The following is a 23,324-nucleotide window of genomic DNA, read 5'->3' on the forward strand; positions in this document are numbered from 1 at the left end:
TGTAAGACGGACGTTTAAAGACCTCTGAAGTGATGTTGTAAAGAGGGGTGGGCCAAAACTCCTCAACAACAATGTGAGAGATTGATAAAGTCAAACAGAAAACAATCAATACAAGTTAATGCCTCTCAAGGCGGTTCTATAAGCGACTGAATCAAAAGGTAGACTTAGCATTTCACTCACTGCTTCTGCTTTTTCATGGAATTTTGTTAAAAAAAAAATGGACACAGTGTAATATGTCATGTTTTGTATATTTTTTATTGCATTGTTAATCTGTGATATTTAAAACCTTCGAATTGATAATGATGATGTACTTTCTTTTTGCCGAGACTGTATATTTAAATTGTGAGCACAGCAGACTACAATAAAGACTGAAACATGAAAAGATAAACAGGCAGGTTTTGTGCTCCTGAGAAAGACAAAAAGAGGCGCTCACGCTTGCTGATGATCAGTTAATCGAGTGATATATTGTGTTATATATACATATATATATATATATATCCATATTATTTTTGATTTTTCTGCTTTTTGACAACAATTGATGCAAACCCAAGTGCAAGTTGGTTTTGACAGCGATGGGTCTGAGATGGTTTTTCTTGTCTCCACTGTCACTGTGACAAATAATAAGAAAACCTAACAAGACCAGGCAATGTTGTTGAAAGCTATTCTGGGCATTAAGGAAGCAATAAGAGGAAAAGGAAGATGAAAAACAAAATAGAAAAATGCTTCAGAGCTCTGTCATGAGCCAATTCAGCTCTCTATCGCTCTCTCTCTCCCTCTATACATACATACACACACACACACACACACACACACACACACACACACACATATATATATATATATATATATATATAGTCCCTATCTCGAGTGAAAACAAGGGTTTGCTATGAAGGTAAAACAAGGTATGCTTAGTCATTGAATTTTACTGAGCCTGGAGTTGCTTTCTAAATGTTTAACTTAGGGTGTTTAACACCCTTTATGCAATGGTGAAGTCCAAGTCATGTGTCCAAAGCTTCAGCAGATTTCAGTCCAATCTCAGAGTGATTAGCAAGGCTTTTCAGTCTATCCTTAGCATCCCATGTATCTGATTAGCAGGTAGGCCCGCTTCCTCACGGAGGACTTTTCATTGGTTTCTATTTTCTTTCCTTGCAATAGCCATGGTGCTTCTCTGGGAGTTTACATCTCACATTCTATAGTTTTGGGAGTTGTTTTAATTGCCTGGACTATAACTGTGGATCATGTGAGTATACTGCCTCTGATTATGTGTATGCTTTTGACTGTAGTTACTACCCATTTTGATTGAGCTACTGCACTTAAACTTGCTGGTAAATTAATATCATTTCCACAGCAGAAATGCAGTGACCACAACAATGAAATGCAGTTTCAGTTGCATGAGATCACATTAAGTATTTAAGATATGCTGGGTAATTTTTTTTTTCATGTTGTAACATTACGTATCAAACTCAGTGGACCCATCTGCATACACGAACTCTTCTATATATTGCAGTTTGGTGAAAAAGAAACAAATTTTGTAGGGTAGATAACTGGCATTTAATATATTGAATTGAATATTACACTGAGGCATTTTTTAAAATAAAATATTATGTGCATTATTAACATTTGGAAATTGTTTATTTCATACAAGCACATATAAACTATCAGTTCACACTGATAGAAGTGACACCTGTAATGTGTGACACGAAACCAATCACACTCAATGACTTAATTGCAGTAATAGGTAAAATGAAATCCTCATCATGCTCCTTAGATATATTATCTCCCTCTGTCCTGTCTGGGACTCTCACCAGCATTGGTCCCACTTTACTATCAATCATCAACAGTTCACTGAGGCAAGGCTGTGTTCCGTTCTATTTTAAACATGCTGAGGTAACCCCTCTGTTAAAAAAACAGAATCTAGATCCTACCTCCCCTAGTAGTTATCGTCCTATTTCAAGATTGCCATTTATAAGTAAATTACTAGAAAAGATTGTAGAAAATCAGTTCAGGTCCTTATTATGCCGATTGCAGATTTTTGACCCTTTTCAGTCTGGCTTTTAAAAGCAGCACTCTACGGAGACCGCTCTCTTAAGGGTCTATAATGATCTACTAATGGCATCTGATGCAGGAAATTGTTCCGTGATCATTTTGCTAGATCTTAGCGCAGCCTTCGATACCATCAAACACAAAATCCTACTCAACAGGCTGAAGGTTCTGGCTGGTATATCTGGCACCACCTTAGACTGGTTTTCTTCCTACTTATCAGACAGGACTTTTTCTGTTAGGACTGATAGGTTCTCCTCTAACACTGCTGCCCTAACCTGCGGGGTTCCACAGAATTCAGTTTTGCATCCATTATTATTTTCTTTTTATATGCTTCCTTTAGCTGGCATTATTCAGTCTTTTAGTGACCTGTCTTATCATTTCTATGCCGATGACATTCAGCTGTATATGTCCTTTAAGCCTCATCAGCTGGATAGGCTGTCCACCCTAGTCCAGGCTTTAACTCAAATCTCTGATTGGCTTTCTAACAATTACCTTGTTTTAAACATGAACAAGACAGAGACCATGATCATAGCTCCTCCTGATCTATATTCTAAAATCAGTCAGGTTCTTGCCCCTTTCTGTTCTTCTGCTAAGCCAAATATTCGAAATCTTGGAGTAATATTTGACTCTTCTTTGGGCCTTGACTGACACGTAAAATCTCTGTCTCGTTCCTTTTTCTTTCATTTAAGGAATATTTCTAAACTGAGACATATGGTCTCCTCAGCTGAACTGGAAAAAATTGTCCATGCATTTGTGTCATCGCGTTTAGATTATTGTAATTCCCTGTTTACCAGCTTGGATAAATCATCTCTTTCTCACCTCCAAGCTATACAAAACGCAGCAGCTAGACCACTAACTCGCTCTAGCAAGCGAGCTCACATCACTCCTATTTTATGTTCTTTACATTGGGTCCCAATAGATTTTAGAATTCGTTTTAAAATTATTGTTTTAACGTACAGAGCACTAAATGGCCAAGCCCCAGATTATTTATCCAAGCTTCTCACAAAATACACTACTGCTCGCCGTCTCTGAGTTTGTTGGTTGCTCCCAGAACACGTCTGAAGACGAAAGGGGCGGAGCCTTTCAGTCTGTGGCACCAAGGCTGTGGAACAGTCTACCTCTACAACTACGTTTGGTTGACTCTGTGGAATCCTTTAAAAAACAGTTAAAAACTTTACTGTTTAAACAAGCTTTCTGTTGACCAATGCTTTTTACATTTTTATATTTTAATTTGCATTTAAACTCTATATTGTTTATATTGTGCATTTTGCTATTTATCGTACTGTTTATTTTAATCTCTGTGTGCAGCGCTTTGTGACTACCTGTCTATGAAAAGCGTTTAATAAATAAACTTTACTTACTTACTTACTTACGTACTTACTTAATTAGTATAGAACACAGATGATATAATTAAGATTAAATACATTTATAAAAGAATCAAAATAAACATTTGCACATAAAGTGAAATGGACATTCATAATCCTGATTGTGGGCAACAAAAAAACCCTTTTCGACTCATGTTTTGGCTTCAATAATCAAAAACCTTTTGGGGGATAAAAATGGATATTCAAATGTTAAACGACTTAAAAGTTAAACAACTAAAAATGGCAACATGACATGTGAGAATACAAAATAACTGGCTCTTCTTCTCTTTGGAAATGTTCAGCTTCAGGAAACACTTGCTGTTTGACTAAAAAAATTACTAATACAAGAACAAGGATAACAGCCAAGCCTGTTCTTTATAGGTGTCAGTCAAGCTTAGCCTATTTTACCATTTTAAAAAAAAATCTGTGGCATTTTTATGTGCATTTCATAGTGGGCATGCATCCCTTTTCCATCCGGCAACAATGAATTGACTTTACGTCCAAGTATTGTCACAGTAAGGCTGCATTGTGCCTATTGCAGATATTTCTGCTTTTTTTAGGTAATCCTTGAATTTTAATTGCAGGAGAAGCTGTTCGAGAGTCTATTTTTGTCAGTGACAGGCGCAGTCGCTGAGGTAATGTCCACTTCGACTGTGAGCAGAGACTTAAGCTTGTTATTTAAAGTCACTTAAGGATTTATTTGTGGCTGTAGCCTTATTATCCCTGCCTTTATGCACTCTTTGATCTTCAAAGCAGTCTGCATATATGGCGCATGCATGCTGCGTGTGTCACAATATATAATGTCACATTTTTTGTTGGGGCGTAATTGATTTGGGTGTAAATCTCTTAATGAATCCGATTTTAACTGGAATATGTTTGGCTGTGTTATTTCAGTCATACATGTGGACATGTAGAAATACTGAAATGAAAGCCTTACTGGAACATTGGCTAAACATATCAAAGGATAAAATTATTATTTTTTTTACAAATAAGACAAGATAAATGTAGAGCAGCATCAAACTGCAGTAACAAACACAGCGGTCTCCAACCTTTTTTGCACCACGGACCGGTTTGTGCCCGACAATATTTTCATGGACCGGCCTTTAAGGTGTAAATACAACAAAATAAAACTAGTACTGGTACCGAAAAAAAGAAGATTTATTCATAACACATGTGAAAAGATCAAGGAAAACCGAGTTAACGATAAAAACGATAACAAAATAACGCTGAAAACCGATAAAAACCCTGAAAACCATACATTTCACACCTGAGCCTCAACTCTCGCGGCCCGGTACCAAACGACTCACGGACCGGTACTGGTCCGAGGCCCGGGGGTTGGGGACCGCTGCACTAACAAACTTAAATGTGTGTATTTCATCATCAGACAATAGTCAGTGGATTTAAATTAGATTCAACAATCTAATCTTTTTTCCCTCCACACCAACTGTTTACCTGCTCAAATGTGATTGGTCAAATGGAAATCAGAAAAGCTTGTTTGTAAGATGTTTCTAATGTAATCTCCTTTCAACGCATGCATTTTCATCTATTTTTTCCACATTGTTTCTAGTCAGCGGAGGCTATGCAGATGTGCGGTGCAACACCTCACCCTAGGCAGCTGCAGAAAAACATGGCAACCTTTCAGGACTGTTTGCCGAAGCTGACCTGCCCCCTTCTTCTGCTCACCTGAGCTCATCCTTCCTCCATTCTGAGCACAGACCCAATCATCAACGTCACCACAGTCCAAAATGTCTTCCCACAGACGCCACTTTCACTGCTTTGACGCTGTAGGAGGTGAAGGCACCCACAGGTCTTCCATTCCTTTTAAGCGCCACAGCACCCGCTTACCCAGAATCCCCCAGCATGGCATGGTGGCCCATCATGAACCCACAGCCGAATGCTATCTTTGCTCAGAGTGTAGACACGCCCATGCCTTGGAAGCAGTAGAGACTCAGTTGTCACCTTTCTATCACACTCACCCATCATGTCACCACCACCATCCACACCACTATGTTCTCAGTGGGCCGAGCAGGCCTGAAGAAACACCTCTGGGCCACGAACGCCACATTCATCATCACCGATACAGTAAGAAGCTGGTGTTGGTGAAGAACAGCGACCCCTCATTCAGAAAGACCATCATCTTGCACCGCAGGGGTCTACGCAGTTTGGGGCTTTTCTTAGAGGAGGTTTCCGAGCTCATGCAGTACCACATCAGGAAGCTGTACACTGTGGGTGGGCACAAGGTGAGGTCATAAACAGCTGGAGCTAGAAGATCACATATTAAGTTTTGGTTTCCTGATTTTCTCTCACAAACCTTCTGAATAACAGGAGTTAGATAAGATTTTAGACAGGAATGGTTTCCTACTACTTTCAGGAAGAAGTTTTGGTTAAGACCAAGGACCATATGTTAATTAGGCACAAATTTTTACACTGCATGTCATTTCCTGATGAAACCCTCTCGTTTATCCTGACTTGGAACCGGGACCATTCGATTGTGACCCCTGAGGCTGTATTCGTGTCTTAAACCAAGGCTCTTTTGCATACAAGTCAAATGTGTTAACAAATGCACCAAGGAAACACTATTTACAATGATGATTAAAAAAACAGTTAAAAAAACAAACAAATCATTGTTAAGTTCCATATTAATTTTTATCTAATTCTTTGGTCCACAGCACACACAAAGCTTGTGAATCCTGCAAAGCCGTGCGTTGATTTTCCTATAATAAAACATTATAAAACCATTATATCTCAAAAGAAGCGAACACTTGCAGGAGATTTTTTTGATCCTCCAACAAAGCATTTCAGTAAAAACAGGAATCTGCACACTAATACATTCAAATCTACAAGATGCTCTATTTTTACCTGGTGTTTAATTGCTCTATAAGCCTCTTTATTATACAACAGGCACATTCATAATAAGTCAATAAATAAATAGCATCATTTCATCAACTTTGCAAATAGTTATAATCCCAGATAAGATACTATGAGGGTGTGAGGGAATGAAATGGGGATATTCCCTCACCCATGCATTCAGATTGTGGAGATTGCTCCAAAACCCATTAATCTTGATCATATCAGTGCTATTTTTGAGAGAGAAGAAACAGGTCAACGTTGAAACTCCCCTACTTTGATACCAGAGGTGTCTCAGAAATGTGTCTTCCACCATGGCAATTAATTATCTTCACCTGGGCTTCGTGTGACCACAGATGAAGCCATTCATCTGCCTTTAACAGCAGTGGCTTTAAAATTCAGAACTGCACTGTCATCACAACGAGCCGTACATGAGCCAGATAAAAATCAACAAAACACTCAATACTTTGGGGCTACATGCTTTCACAGCATTTTATGACTGACAGTAGAGAACATGAGTATTTAATATTAAAAACATAGAAAGAGCAATATTACAGATTCATATTATTCTAAGAGTGTTTTGGTCATTTAATTCTGTTACAGACATATTTAACATGCCTATAAGAGGATTTAATTAATTCATTTATTAATGCTTAACAAAATAAGTCCTTAAACCTTAAAAGATTGCATTCTCTGAAATCTCAAAAAAAGGATCAAAAACAACAAACATATATTAACCAAGAAGGATACTCCTGCTAGGCCTTTGTTTGAAAGGTTAGTACACACTCTGTACCCTGAGATTAATATGAATTTTTTTCAGGTTAATCATCTCTGACGCAGGAGACAAGTCTTCCTAATGCTGATAATTAGCTTGCATGATGTCCAGTTTTATTATCAAACTTTTGATAATAGCTGGAGGTACCCTAAAACTAACTAAATCTTTGTGTCTGAGCTTTATTAATATAGATAAATTACGCAGACATTTAGTCAAACTCTTTTGCACACTCAGCAAGCTGCCAGTACTGCTGAGCCACGCTGATGCTGCTCACAATGGCAGTTCATCATCGCACGAATGCACCGTCATTTCACAGAGATCATCCGGGATTAGGATAGATGCTTTGTCTTGACTCACTGCATGATTCACACCCTTCTTTGGCAGGGATTTAGAACTCTGCCGCTGTGCTCAAGAGGTGGCAGTGTCCTGACACAATGAAGATATTTATTATTGTCATCATTACTCAATAAAAGAAAGACCCCACCTGACTAAAATCACAGTAACAAAATAACACTGAAATATTTTAAAATGTATTGTGTTAGGGAAAAAAAAACATGCAGTATTTCCATTCTTAGTATGATATCCATTTTCACAAATATGTTGTTATGTAATCCCAATATGTACATCAGCTGCTCACATAGCCCACCTTCATCTCACCTCATCGCTGTTATACTGTTTCTAAATTAGATTTAATTTAAATTAAATTAGTTGATCATTGTCCTCTTCACCTTAGGCGCGCTGTGCGGATGGGAAGGTGAGAAAGAGCCCAAAAACCAAAGGTATAACTTTTAACTGGTCCTGATTGAAATATGGGACTCTAATTAGTGTGCCAGATCAGATTGTTAAAGGGTTAACCTACAGTATATAGCGAGAAGCTATTAGATTGTTTTGGATCAAAACAATGGCAGCTAGAGATTAATCAGAATCTGACAACACTGATAAGGGTAACTTAATTTCACTCTTCAGATGGCATTAAATTCTTACTTTTGCTGATTAATTGTAATTAATGATGGCATTCTTTTTAAATCATCTTCCCTGTGTTCCTTTAAAGATAACAGTAAACTGTAAACAAACGTATTCGTTATTTGGTTTCAGATCGACAGCGTTCAGAGTCTTCTGCAGTGCCCCAGCGTTCTTGTCTGTGTCGGCCGGGAGCCTTCTCACCCATCGATTGTGGAGAACTTTCGGAAAACATCCGATGACAAACTTCCAAAGCTGAGTGTGAAGTCACGCTCCGGTGGCTGCACTGACGGACATGAGAGTAGGAAAAACTCTTAAAGTGATAATTACATTCTTACAAGTAGTAACTACAAAGTAGAAGTACTGAAAGATATACTATGGATGGTTCTCTAGCATCTAAATTAAATGACTTTTGTTAACGTACACCTTTAACAAAAGGCCTAATTTGAAATATTTGTCTTTTTTCTTTAACTGCTGCGTGGAAAATCAAGGACTCCCTTCAAAGAAAAGTGTCACCGACCCAAACCTGGAATCTGGAAACAAAGTTATCAGGCAGTCAGTGTCATCTGACAAGTCAGGCCCAGATGGAACTGATTCACCAGACAATGTCAACTCTTGCCCACCCACTGGTGATGGGGTGAGGGAAGATGATATAGAGAAACGTGTTCGTGTTAATAAAGATGGCAGTTTATCAATGGAGATGAAAGTGCGCTTTAGACTGCAAAATGATGAAACAGTGCACTGGTCCACGGAAGTAAGAAAGACCACAGGCAGGACCTGTGACTACCACCAAGGAAACAATAACCCACACTTTCCGAGCTATCTTGAATCTGAAAACATCTCTGCTGTTCAGCCAGACGACCATTTCATGAGTCAGCACTATCAGAGACATCAAGAAGAACCTCATTGTCCTCACTGCTGCGGTCACTGCCAGGATTATGAAATCTGGAAAAATGTACCAGGAACACATGGGGCAAGTCGCCGCATTCAAACATCTAGCTCAAGTGCATCTTCACATACAGTGGTCTCTAGAAAGACAGTAGTATCTAGATCAAGCGAAGAGCTTACTGAACAAGTGGTGGAGACAGAGACTCGTGTGAAGCAGACTATTGAGGCAGCTGAAACTGTAGAGTATTGCACCATCGGGAGTGAGGCTTGCTCACCAAAGTGCAACGTGCAATCTTCCACTTTGTATAACTGTCTAAATGAGAAATCAGAACAAACAAGATCCATTACTAGGCAAAATCAACCCCAGAGTCCTCAAGATACAACATCCAATGCTTCAGGACAATCTAGCAAGTCAAAAAAATCTAAACCCTCACATGCTTGTCATTGTGGAGTATCTGAAGAAAATACAAAAGGACAAATCTACACCCGAGCTGAAGAGGAAGGCAAAATACAAAGAGATTGTTCAAGTGCCATGTCTTTAAAATCTAATGTCTCTTGCAGATCAACTGTGTCTGGCAAAATACAGGACCCAGAGACAAAGGATGAAGAGGAGAACAGGTCGAAGAGTGCCATGTCAGTTCATTCAAATGCCTCGACAAAATCCAAATCGGATGTTTTGGATGTTGCAGTTGGAGGATCTCAAGCATGTGATGACAATGGAACACACAAAAGACCACTGAGCAGCATGTCTGTTAAATCCTCCAAATCTGAAAAATCTGTTAAGTCTGAGCCTCAACAACATAAATCAGAGGAAGATGTTGAAGAAGAAAAACCAATAAGTCCCATCTCAGCAAAGTCAGAGATGTCTATTAAATCCAGAGGATCGAGGGCATCTTCTTTCCCAGGTGAAAAAGAAACAAAGGAGGAAACTCAGCCGAGGACACCTAGTGTCACATCAGCTGCTTCAGATTTTTCTGTAGAGTCACCTGGGGCATCTGCAGAAGAAAGCATTCAAAAGCCAGCTGAGAATGAAACTGAACTGAGAACACAAAGCACCATGTCTGGGAATTCAAACACTTCAGCAAAATCTACAGAGTCAAGCGCATCTGAAGATCCACATACAGGAAATGCAGAGGAAACATCTGAAAGAACAGTAAGTGTAATGTCAGCTAGGTCTGTCAAGTCAAATGAATCTGCAACATCTAGAAAGTTAAACGTTGAGACAGAAGAGACAAGGGAGGCAACTAATGCCGTGTCAGCTAACTCTAATTCATCAGCAATATCAAAAGGATCCAAGAGGCCCGATCCTCCTGATGCAACTGAATGTGTTGGTTCATCAGATAATATAAATACTGAAGAGCAAAGCGGAGAGAGACCACAAAGCATACTGTCAGTCAAATCAGCAAAGTCTGTAAAGTCCAGTGTTTCTGCAAAATCCAGCAGATCCAAACACGGAGAACAGGGAGAGGAGAGGGGACCAAGTTCTTTGTCAGTAAAATCAGTTCAGTCCAACGTGTCAGCCAAATCAAAAGGGTCAAACACTTCAGCCAAATCTAATATGTCCGCGCCCACCGATATTGAAGCTGAAGAACAGGCTGCAGTTAATGATGAATATGAAGAAAGACCTCCAAGCAATACATCAACCACATCTGCTAAATCTTTAAAATCAAATGCTTCTGCAGTTACTCCTGAAAGCTGTGGTGATGCTTCTGAAGAAACTAATATTGAAGGTGAGACTGAAGGAGAATCAGTGAGCTCATTGTCAATTACATCAGATATTTCTGCAACATCGTTTAAATCAAAAGAAGACGAAGGCACTGAGATGCTTCAAGAAGCAAATGATGAAGAGGAAACTGAACAAAGACCACCAAGCTGCTTATCAGCTAAATCACTTCAGTCACATGTTTCTGAAATATCTGCAGAGCGAGTACCAAGTGCTTTGTCAGCTAAATCAGCAAAGTCACGTGCTTCTAACACATCTAATAAACCAAAAACCTGTGAAGTTTATGCTTGCCAAGCCAATGAAAGATATGGCGAAGAGGAAACTCAGGAAAGAGCACAGAGTGAAGTATCAAACAGATCTGGAAAGTCAGCTAATTCTGCAAAATCTCCCAAGTCAAAAGATCATGAAGAGGAAAATATATCTGTTCATATGGAAATTGAAGAGAGAGCTCCAAGCAATCTGTCAGTCAGATCAGGAAAATCAGGAAAGTCAAATGCTTCTGCAACATCTAAAAGATCAAAGGTGTCTGAAATTTGCTTGGAAGACTTTGCTGACCATCCCGAGGAAAGAATCGTTGAAGGTGAGAGTGAAGTGAGAGCAGTGAGTGCTATGTCTTCCAAGTCAGCTAAGTCAGATATTTCTGCCAGATCAAACAGAACAAATCATTCTGTTAATGCTCCAGGTAGCGAAAACTCAGAGAACTCTAATGAAGAAAATGACAAAGAGCAAACAGAACAAAGAGCACAAAGTAGCCTATCAGCCAAATCAGGTCAGTCACATATTTCCGACAGATCTAAAAAGTCTGCAGATAGATCACCCAGTGCTTTGTCATCTAAATCAGCAAAGTCACATACTTCAAACAAATCTGTGAAATCAAATATTTCTGAAGTTCTGTGTGGTGATACTGATAAAATAGATGGTGAAGATCAAACGAAAGAGAGACCACAGAGTGCAATTTCATCCAGAACTGAAAAATCAACAGTTTCTGCAAAATCTAGTAGATCAACGATATTGGAAGATAATATAGTTAGGGAACACACAGAGAGAGCTCCAAGCAATCTGTCCAATCTGTCGGTCAGATCAGAAAGATCAGCAAAGTCGAAAGTTTCTTCAGCATCAAAGAGATCAAATGTTTCTGGAGCTGTCTTAGAAGACAATGTTGACCCTTCTGACGAAAGAATTATTGAAGGGGAGAGTGAAGATGGCACAATGAGATCAGCATCTGCGCAGTCAGATATTTCTGCCAGATCAAATAGGTCAAACCAGTCTGCTGATGCATCAGCTAAAGAAAAGTCAGAGAGTGCTGATGAAGAAAATAACAAAGAGCAAACGGAACAAAGAGCACAAAGCAGCTTATCAGCCAAATCACTTAAGTCACATGTTTCTGATAGATCTAAAAAGTCTGCAGATAGATCACCCAGTGCTTTATCAGCTAAATCAGCAAAGTCACATACTTCAAACAAATCTGTGAAATCAAATATTTCTGAAGTTCTGTGTCGTGATACTGATGAAATAGATGGCAAAGATCAAACTCAAGAGAGATCACAGAGCGCAATTTCAGCCAGAACTGAAAAATCAACCGTTTCTGGAAAATCTAGTAGATCAACAAGAATGGAAGAAAATAAAGTTGATCATGAGGAACCCACAGAGAGAGCTCCAAGCAATCTGTCAGTTAGATCAAGAAAATCAAATGTCTCTGCAACATCTGGAACTTCAGATATATCTGAAGCTATTTTAGGAGACTGCATTGACAATACAGAGGAAGTTAAGGGTGAAACTGAAGAGAGGGCAATGAGCTCATTGTCTGTCCAGTCAAATATTTCTGCAAGATCAAATAAGTCAAAACGATCTGTTGATGCTCCAATTAAAGAGGACAGAAAGATCTATGATGAAAGTGAAGAAAGAGCACAAAGCAGCTTATCAGTCAAGTCAGTTAAGTCACATGTTTCTGAGAAATCTAAAAATTGTGCAGAGAGATCACCCAGTGCTTTGTCAGTTAAATCCACTCAATCGCATGCTTCTGTAATATCGGTCAAATTAAATGCTTCTGAAGATCAGTCTGGCACAGTTGCGCATACTGCTGATGTAGGAGACCCTAAAGATGAAACTGAGGAAAGAGCACCGAGTGCAGTGTCAACCAAAACTGAAAAGTCAGCTATTTCTGAAAAATCCTCAGTGTCAAAAGTATTTCATTGTCCAGCTGAAAACGATATTTGTGATCTGGAGGACCATGAAGATCGGTCTCCAAGCAATATGTCTGTCAGCTCAGCAAAATCAGCAAAGTCAAAGACTTCAGAAGTTTCAAAAAAATCAAAATCTTCTGCCATTCAATGTGATCGCATTGCAGAAAAGGAAAATAAAGAGGAGCACACTGAAAACAGATCAGTGAGTTCAATGTCACTCCATTCGGCTGATTCAAATTTTTCTGAAATATCAGGTATATCAAAATGTTCAGCAGAGCCTCCAGCTGAAGAGAGAGTCACCACACCTAAATCCCACGTATCTACTATATCTCTAAAATCTAAAGCAGAAAGTGCAATGTCAGCAAAGTCCTCTATTTCTGCCAAATCCAATAAGTCAAAATTATTGGCTGCCCCAGTAGAAGAAATATCTCATGATTCTGATCATACTGAAAGACCTGTAAGCAGTAAATCACAGAAATCAGCCAAATCAACCAAGTCAAATGTTTCTGTGAAATCTAAGAAATCAAAAGCTACTAACATCCCTTCTGAACACAGCACTGAGATTGCTGATGCAGAGTCTGAGGGAAGAGCGAGCTCATTGTCAACACGTACGATAAGGTCAAATATTTCTTCGAAATCCAAAAAGTCAAAATGTTCTCATGTACCAAATTGTGAGAACTCCAATGAAGATAATGACAAATCACAAACTGAAGAAAGATCTCCAAGTGTAATGTCAGTCAAATCAAATATTTCCCATGTTACAGAAAGATCCAATGCCTCTGATATTACTGAAGATGTTGATGAAGTCACTGATGTGTCTGCTGAAGAGAATGTGGCAGAAGATGTAGCGAGAGCAGCTAGTGCCATTTCAGCTGGATCTACAAAGTCGCATGCCTCAACACGATCTGCGAAATCAAAAGGCACATTTCCAGGTGAAGGAAGTGCTGACGAAGAAAGCGCAAAGACAACAACAAGTTGTACATCAGCTAACAAAGAAAATGTAGAGCGAGCACAAAGTTCTATGTCAGCAAAGTCAAGTGGTTCAAGGAGATCTGCAAAAGGATCTCGAGCTTTTGCTGGAAATTCTGCTGAGGAACATGCTGAAGAAGAAACTGAGGAGAGGTCGCCAAGCAGCATGTCGGCCAAATTAAACAAATCAAATGTTTCTGTGTCATCAAGGAGCTCGACAACATGTGAAATATCTTCAGAATACAACAATGCCAATGATTTGGAGACTGTACAGAGATCTCTAAGCCCCTTGTCAGCAAAATCAGCCCGGTCCACCAAATCACTGCAATCCAACATTTCTTCAAATACTGCTAAGTCAAAACCCTCTGTAGGCAAAGAAAATCATGAAGCGAATGTGGAGAAAGAAACAACTGGTCCCTCCATTATATCTACTGAAAATTGTTTAAATGACACTGATGAAAATACAGTAGAAGACTCAGAGAACAGAGCAATGACCTCAATGTCTACCGAGTCAAATGCAACATCAGTATCTGCAAAAACAAGAACTTCTCAAAAATCAGGGAAATCAAAAGTGCTGGAGCAGGTAGCTGATAAGGCAGATCCAGCACAGAGGAGTCCAAGTGTTTTATCAGTGAAGTCAAACACCTCAGGAAGAACAAAAAAATCAAATATATCTGGAACAACCGCCACTGAAACGGTTGGACATGAAGAAGAAGCTGATGACAGTGCCATGTCAACCAAATCAGTTAGTTCATCAAAGTCAAATAAATTACAAGGTCCAGAAATCACTACTACAAACAGTTCTGGCCATCCTAATGAAGAGAATACTGAAGAGATATCTGAGAGAGCACAGAGTGCTGTGTCAGCAAAATCAAAAAGGTCAGCAAAATCAACAAAATCTGACATATTAAGCAAATCAGATGTCCCCATCGTGACCGTTGGGGAAAATGAAAACAGAGCGTCTACAGCCATGTCAACGAAGTCCAAGGCTTCATCATCTTCAAAAAAGTCCAAAACATCTGAGATCAGTGGAAAGAAAAGTGCCACAACTACAGATGTCTCTTCTGAGCGGACCAGTGTTTCTCCACTAAATTTAGAAGTAATGAAGCCAAAGGAAAAGAGCAGATCTACTGCCAAATCAAACTCTGGAAGACATTCAGCAATGTCAGAAACAAGTCAGAGAGCAAAGCAGCAGAAAGAAAACGAACAACATGTCATATCTCACACAGAGTCAAATGAAAGTAACTTGTCACAAACTCTGTCTAGTTCAGATATCATCAAAGAGATGTGTGAGTCTCCAGCACACAGTCAATCAAAATGTAATGTTCCTCACAGGATAAACGGTGACCTGGATACTAAGGAAAGTGGTGGAAGTGTCACTGACAAGAAAACTGACAGAAGCAGCAAATATCTGCACAAGAGCACCGAAGTTGATGATTTTGACCTGGTCCCATCCAGCCTACCCAACGCATCGCCTACTGAGGTTGTAAACGAATGGCTGAAATCACTGCCAGCAGAGGGTGAATTAGAGGACGTAGAGGAATTTAATGAAAACTGTGATGAACCAAAAACTGTCCCCACAACAGAAGAAATTAACACAGCAGATACTGTTAACAACCCAACTGAGAATTCAAAAGGCCCAGTAGAAGGAGAAGCAAAGAAATGTGTTCCTAATAATGACTGCGAAACAAGCAAAGAAACACCAAAGGAAGATAACACCTCTATTGATGCAGACAGTGCCTCAAAAGTATTTAACTCTTCCATACAAGTGATGAAAGTCCTTTTAAATCCGAAGCTAGACAGATGCAACAGTTTACCAGAAATTTCTCCAGCTTATGGACGTAAGCTGAGCTCCTCAGCTAGAGGTTTTTTGGATTGCCTTGTGAAGCTGCAGCTAATAGACCATGATCCAAAAAATGCCAATGAAAAAAATGAAAGGTATCAAGAACTCATGGATATTCTTCAGTCCCTTTGGCTTTGTGATCCTCCTGAAAATGAACATGCATTACGGAAAGATGATCACCATTTTGCAGATGATGATTTCAATCATACGTCATCGTCTGGCGTGGATGTCAACAGTGGCTCCACAGGCTCCGGGAACAGCAGTGATGGTGTAAAGAGTGGCAATGACGTGAATGGTGATGTTTCTGAGCCTCACGCCACTGTGGATATGTTTAAGAAGGTAAAACAAGTGTGTGAAGTTGAAACAGATACAGATGTTCAGAGCACATCAGTAAGAAAGGCAGAAGGAATGTGTGAAGATGAGCAAAAGGAAGATTATCCAGCAAGCAGTGATAGTCCAAGAGAACAATCCGAAACACCACATTCCTCAAACGAGAGTGCAAGAAATTTCAGCGAGGGCCAAAAACTTCCAGAAGCTGAAACCGATTCTTCAGAGAACAGCAACTCTGAGAGCCTTCTCCTCATAGAAAGAGAAGAGCTAGCTAAAATGATTTCACAAGATGATCCTGCTTGGGTCTTAACCTTATTAAATAAAATTGAAAAACAGTTCATGACTCATTATATCAAAGCGATGAATGAGTTCAAAGCTCGATGGAACCTGGGAGATAGTGAGCAGCTTGACAGTATGATTAATGAACTTAGAGCTGAGGTTCATAAAAGAATCCAAGCAAGTATTGACAGGGAACTGTGGAAAATTCAAGGCCAAAAAGGCCAACCAAGACCTCCAAGAGAGACAAAATCCCGTGTTTCAACGACACAAGCAGAAGAGAGAAGACGGAAACTGAAGGTCAACCTAAAACCATCGACTGATTCACATGCAGAAAAAAGTGACGATTCAGCAACAGGAACGTCTTACAGTGACCAGCGCAGTGAAAACGACGATGAATGCTGTCAATGCGAATCGTGCATTAAGAAAAAAATGACGTGTAGGACACCTCTTCAGGGAGATTCGATGACAACTGTACCTGCTGCCACGGCAATCAAGTGTGCATCTCACCCTGGAAATATTCATGAAACACAATCGGCAGAAACCCTTGTGGAAAAAGTTATTGTTAAAGTTTTAAGGGAAGTGCGAGAAGTACATCCAGGCACTGAAGATACCTCTGAATTTGCAGCAGATGAAAAGGAAGCAGATGATATGAGTCAAGAGGCAGTTCGTGATGATGTTTCTGAAAAGAATGAAGCAAAAGAACATGCTGCCAAAGAAATGCCTGAAAAAACTGTTGCTGAAGAAAATAAGGAGGAGAATGATGCCAATGACATAGGTGATGAACTGCGAAAACAAAAAGGTGATAAAACAAGCGAAGATAAGACTCAGAAAGAAATGTCAGTGGAAGAGTCATTTGTGGCATCAACAACTAAACAGGAATATGACAAAGGAGGAGCAAAAAATGAATTGTTGAAAGCAAAGAACACAATACTGCCATTAATGCAGCTGATCGTGCAGAAGATAAGGGCTAATGAAAAGGATGCCAAAGCTGATGAATTGTTACATGAACCAAAAGAATCAGGGGAAATTGTGCAAATTGTATCCACAAATGGAGAAGAATTTGCTGAAGCTATCAGGTCAAATGATGAACTCCCAAAACAAGAAGATGCTGTATATTATATTAAGAGTGCTCTAATAAAACATATTGTGGTTACGAGTGAAGATGACCCTATGGAAGACATAGTAGAGACTTCAACAGAAGAGACTACTCTGACATCTGATACTAAACATGAACCTGAGGAAGAAGCAGCAAAGAAGGAATGGTTAACGGTAAAGAATACATTGCTGCCATCAATGCAGATGATCATGCAAATGAGAATTCGGAGAGACCAGCTGATGAAAGCAGATGGAAGTGATTCAACAGCTGATGAACCGCTAAATGGACCAACAGAAGAAGCTGAAAGTGAAGACACTGAAGCCTCAAGTGAAGATATGTCTAAGGAAGATATTGCTCAAGGTACCATGGTTCAAGATGAAGACACACACGTTGCAGGAGCAACAGCTGAACAAAATCCGATGCCAGAAGAAAGTAAATCAGGGAGGTTTAAGGTAAAGAAGAGAGGGCATGTGATGCAGGAGGAAGCAGTGAATGAAGACTTAGCCATAGTTGATGAATTTTTAAAAGAAGAAGAAGAAGCAGGGTGTAAAGGTAAACTTACTCCAGAAAATGAGACTGCCAGTTTGAGTGAAGATGAGTCTGATGAGGAGTCTGCTGAAGCTACTACTGAAGATGAAAATACTGCAGTAGAAGCCACCACAGAAGGGAAAGATGAGGTCTGGGAAGAAAAAATACTCCCTGAAGAAGAGAAAATGTCTACCGTTAGTGAAGACGAGTCTGCAGATGAAAGCACTGACACAGCTACGGGTGACGAATCTACAGAAGAACCAGGTGACCCGGCAACAACTGAGGATGAGACAGCTGCAGAAAAAGAGACTGGTCTCACAGGAAAAACTGAATCAAAGCATGAAAATGCTGAAGATGAAATTGAAAACAAAGATACTGCTGTGGTATCCTCAACTGATCATGAATCAGAGAGTGAGGAAGCTGTGGAATCACTGAAGGTTGATGATGGAGAAGAGACTGATGCTACCAGCGAAGATGACTCTGACGAAGATTTAAATGCCACCACAAATGAAGAAGAAGAGGAAAATGATGTCACAAGTAACGATCTGTCAAATGAACCATCTGAAATAGCAACAACTGAAGATGAGTGTCTTGTAGAAAGAGAGACCGCTGCTACAAGTGAGCATGAACTTACGGAAGGCACTTACGAAGCATCCACAGCTGAAGATGAAAATGTAGCTGTCGAGAGCAGCATGGTGGCCACAAGTGAGCGTGAATCTGAGGAAGACAAGGTTGTGGAAAAAGGAACAGTCACTGATGAAGAGAAGATCCCTGCTATCAGTGCAGAGGAGTCTGAGGGTGAAAACAATCACGCGAACAAATTGTCAGACGAACCAGATCGAGCAGCATCAGCTGAAGACAAGACAGCTGTAAGTGAAGAGATTTCTTCAGCAGGAAAAGGTGACTCAAAGGATGAAACTGCAGTGGAAGAAACTGACAATGAGGAAGCTGTTAAAGCAGAGGATGCTGACAATAGAGAAGAGATTGGTGCTGTCACTGAAAATGATTCAGGAGAGGACCTAGATGCCACCACAAATGAAGATGAGACAACAGAGGAGGATGACACCACAGAACCAGCTGAAGAAACAACCGAAGATGAGCGGGTGATCGAAACAGAGATTGCTGTTTCAACCGAGAATGGACCTAACAGAGGCGCTGCTGCTGATGAAAACGTGGAAGGAACCACAAGTGACAATGAAGCTGAAGATTATGGTGCAGCAGAAGAGGCTGACAATGCTGCAACAACTGAACATGACTCAGACACAGTAGTGGCTGTGGACACCGCCAGTGCAAGTGAATCTGAGTCAGAAGATGAGGTTTCTGAAGCAAAAGAGAGTGCTGTCACAAGTGAAGATGAGCTGAAGAAAGCTGTTGTTGAGGTCACTCGGGAAGAGGCAGCAGAAGATGTGACAGATGCCGAGCACGAATTTAACAAAGACACCAGTTCAGATGAGTCAGACGTGAAGGGAATGGATGAAAAACTAAGTGAAGGTGAGATTGCTGAGCAAAAGGAAATTGCTGCCACAAGCGAAGATGAAATTGCAGAGGAAGCAGATGAAACCAGTGATGAGTCAGACAAGACAGAGTCGTCTGAAAAAATCGGAGAAATCAGTCCTAATGAAGAATGTAAAGAAGAAGAAAATGATGAAGACAACAGTAAGAAGCTAGTAGAAGGTGAAACAACTGCAGATGAATCGGAAGAACCTGGAAAGGAAGAGGTGGAATCTGGTGAAAATGAATTGACTTGTGAAGATTGCACAGAGGCTTTAACAACAGAGGGCGAGACTGAAAAGCATGAAACCACAGAGGAAGACTCAGGACAGCCTGAAGCGGGAGAGAATGAGACTGATGAAAGTGACAGCAAGGAAGAATCTGGAGCAGAAGGTACATCTGCAGGAGAGGAGGCTGAAGAAACTCAAACGGGAAAGGTGGAATCTACAGATGATACAGAAGATGAGTCCGAGCAAGATGAAGGACAGAATGCTGTCAGTGAATCAGAGAATAATTCCAACAAACCAGAGAGTGGATGCCCAGAAAGTGATGTCACTTGTCAAGAAGATACTAATGATGTAGTGGAGCTTAAACCAGAAGAGGATGAGGAGATGGAGGAAAAATCAGAAACCAAAGAAGAAATCAGAGAAAACAACCCAGAGGATGATGTTACACAATGTGAATGTATTAACATCCCAGATGGAAGTCATGATAATAATGAAGAGGATTCCGATGCTTCTGAAAAGGAGGATGAGGAAACCGAGACACCCAATGAAGACTGGAGTGAAAAACAGGGAGATTCAGCTGATGGAGAAGACGAAGCAGAGGAAGACTCAGATGAACCAGAGGAAGAAAGTGGTGACATACAGCTTCCTTTGGTTACCAGCAAGATAGACAATCAAGATGTAGCTAACATAGTACCTAAGGAAACGCTAAAGCCACTTGATACTTTGATCAAAAAGACCGCAGAATCTGAGGACGGCGCTTACGCTGACATTGAAGATTCAGAGCCTGAAATAAACAGCCAAGATGACATTAAAAGCCTTTGAGACAAAGGGTGTGAAAAAGAAGTTGTTTTGAATTGACCGTGACTCTGCCAAAGCTGAAGGTGACTGATAGAGAGTGAGACATGGGAGAAAACAACGAGGGGTATTCTTAATATTTTAGGTTAGGTCTCCTAAATGAAAAAAAAAGCAAAAGGATTGATGTAGATTATCCTAAATCTTAAGTAGCACTATTAGGCTCTACTTAACAAGTACTAAACATGACAAGCATACAAGATGAGATACTACAGCAAATTCTAGTATCTGCAGAGCACAAACTGCTCGTGCAACAATATGAAAAACTTGAATGTATATAATGCATATCTAAACGAAATCACAGAGTACTTTATTACATATCACCTGCAATTCTGAGCCTTAGACAGAACACAGCACTGTTTATGAGCTATGCTTTCCAAAACTTGACAGTATGGTCCCGTTCCTGTGAACAACTTATAAATGTCACACATGCACAAACATACTGCAATTTTTGTCAGAATTGCTGCAGTTCCTTTACGTGTTTTGCTGCTTAACATTTTCTGCAGGACTGTGGGTGTTTTTGAATCTATCTTATTTAATCAAATAGGTTTTGATTCTACTATAAGCATGCAAAAAAAATGTAATTTTCCATAACCCCAAAACTGTTTGGGTGCTGTGTATAAAATGTTCTTTAAAAATCAATTGAGATCTTTATTTATTTATCAGATTTTTGAAATATATAATTCTCAGGTTCAATATATTTTGTCTTTGAACCTTTTCTAATTAATTATATATGGATTCTGGCTTCTACCTGTCTTATACAGCACCCACACTTTTTTGGAAAGAAAGGTTGTAAAATAAGTTTTCTCAGCAACCTGGAAAAAACTAATTATATTTATTTATGTGTTTGGTGTACTGCTGTGTATGTAATATACTCTTGTACTCTAGTGTTGCATATACGGAGCAAAACTTGAAGATGATCGCCATCAGTGTAAGCAGATGGTAATGAAAGCCAGAGCTGGGTTTTATGTATCACAACATCCTGCCCTTATGTATTTTAGACGATTCAGCTGTAATTACATGAAGAATCTATGTGATTTTCTGTGGTACAGGGAATGACCTTTGCTCAGTGTACTGCGCATATTGATATTAAACATACTTGAAAGTAATTTTATTGTTCTTTCATAAGCTGAGATTTCACACAACAAACTAAGGCTTCCAAATAAAATGTTTAACTTAAAAAAAAAACTCCACTACATAATAAGCACACTACCTATAATAGATCGCAACTACTTTCAGTTACTTACCACAAGGGGTCACCACAGTGTGTGGGGCTGCATGTTTAATTTGTCAGTTTTATGGTGGATGTCGCTCCTGACACATTCCAAAAGGGGATTTGTGTCTGGCTGGAATGGAACCAGGAAATTTTCACTTGCCAAGTGATTGTGTTAACCACTACACTATGGAACTACCTATGATAGATTAAAAATATATATATATTTTTTTATATATAGACATTGTTTGCTATGACTATTTTTTATAAAGCATGACACAGTTTGAAATACTTTATACTAATAATTCGTCACAATTCACTGTGATTCAATTAAATAAAATTTTATTTACACAGCACAAAATCACAAAAACAGCCATCTCAAGGCACTTTATATTGTAAGGTTAAGACTATTTCTAATGCAGAACCCCAACAATCTGATAACTCCCTATCAGCAAACATTTGGTGACAGTGGGAAGGAAAAATGCCCTTTTAACAGGAAGAAACCTCTAGCAGGACCAGGCTCAGGGAGGGGCAGCCATCTGCTGTGATTAGTTGAGGGGAAAGACAGGACAGAAGACACGCTGTAAAGGAGAACTAGAGATTAATAATAACTAATGATTAAATGCAAAGTAGTGAGAGTGAAAAAGGTGAGTGAACAAGAAACACTCTGTGCATCATGGGAAGCCCCAGCAGTCTAGGCCTACTGTTGAGTAACTAAGGGTTACATGGTCACTTGATCCAGCCCTATATAGTACATTTGCATAATGACTGAAACCAGCCCACTGAAGGAACAATGGGCTAGGAGGTCAGTTCCTTAATCATAATTATGCAAATTCTCATGACCATTCATCAACAACCACTAATCAAAGCCCGCTGATCAATGGCCATGAGTACCATTCACAGAGAGTTAGGGAATGGCTCTATGTTAAGATTGGGGAAACTTGCAGTCAGCTGAGATTGAAGAAGTCACTTGGATGAGTGACGAAGCGTTTCTCCCACTGAAAACGCTACATCCAGATGAACAGAATAAACTTTTGGTAACTGGCAATAGCTGATAAACAGAGCGGATGGATGTGCCTCTCTCGGTGTTTCCATTTGCAGTCTCCTGCAGTCATGCGATGCACATCATTGCTGTCACTTGCAGCACTCTTTTCCGTCTAGCTAATTGAAATAAGAATATAGCTTGTACTCTCTTAAGTCATTCCAGGTGCACGTGCCATCTGTGTGCAAGAGTTCCTTGCTCTACAAAGCAACACTTTAACTCATAAGTGCAGTTATGTGGAGTGCAGTTTGTTTGCTTTTTTTTCCTCAATCTTTGCACAGACACGAGGGCTTCTGTGGTGTAGTGGTTAACACATTCATCTTGCATGCAAAAGATCTCAGATACTACCCCACTCAAGCTAACTACTACTAGTGCTGGTTGCAAGCCCAAATAAATGGGATGACTGCATCAGTAAGGACATTCAGTGTTGAATCTTTGCCAAGTCATGCATATCAATCAGCTATGGTGACCCTTTGGGAAATAACTCAGTATGCAAAAATTGAAAATGGAACTTCATTTTATGGGTGTATGGGTGCAACATACACTCATACAAAACCATGGGTGCAACATAAAAGTCCCTCCATGACTAGCTTACACTCTTATAGATAAAACAGCAAGCTAGCTGCTATAAAAATAGGCATATAAAATCTTAACAACTTTTTAAAAATTCT

General features: G+C 39.7%; 1 protein-coding gene across 1 annotated transcript; it reads left to right on the forward strand.

The window, feature by feature from the left end:
• Positions 1–1,026: 1,026 nt before the first annotated feature.
• Positions 1,027–21,827, forward strand: rp1l1b (rp1 like 1b). The gene is made up of 4 exons (XM_085132536.1): positions 1,027–1,240; positions 4,975–5,647; positions 8,125–8,290; positions 8,481–21,827. Exons 2-4 carry the CDS (start codon positions 5,153–5,155, stop codon positions 20,366–20,368), a joined length of 12,549 nt encoding a protein of 4,182 aa, XP_084988662.1. The 5' UTR covers positions 1,027–1,240; positions 4,975–5,152; the 3' UTR covers positions 20,369–21,827.
• The last annotated feature ends 1,497 nt before the right edge of the window (positions 21,828–23,324 follow it).

This window comes from Neolamprologus multifasciatus, chromosome 15, assembly GCF_963576455.1.
Source record: "Neolamprologus multifasciatus chromosome 15, fNeoMul1.2, whole genome shotgun sequence".
NCBI classification, from domain to species: domain Eukaryota; kingdom Metazoa; phylum Chordata; class Actinopteri; order Cichliformes; family Cichlidae; genus Neolamprologus; species Neolamprologus multifasciatus.

Coding starts and splice junctions, on each gene's coding strand:
- rp1l1b (XM_085132536.1), top strand. CDS start 5,153: ATGTCTTCCCACAGACGCCACTTTCACTGCTTTGACGCTGTAGGAGGT. Junction 5,648..8,124: donor ACACTGTGGGTGGGCACAAG/GTGAGGTCATAA, acceptor ATTTGGTTTCAG/ATCGACAGCGTTCAGAGTCT. Junction 8,291..8,480: donor CTGCACTGACGGACATGAGA/GTAGGAAAAACT, acceptor TGGAAAATCAAG/GACTCCCTTCAAAGAAAAGT.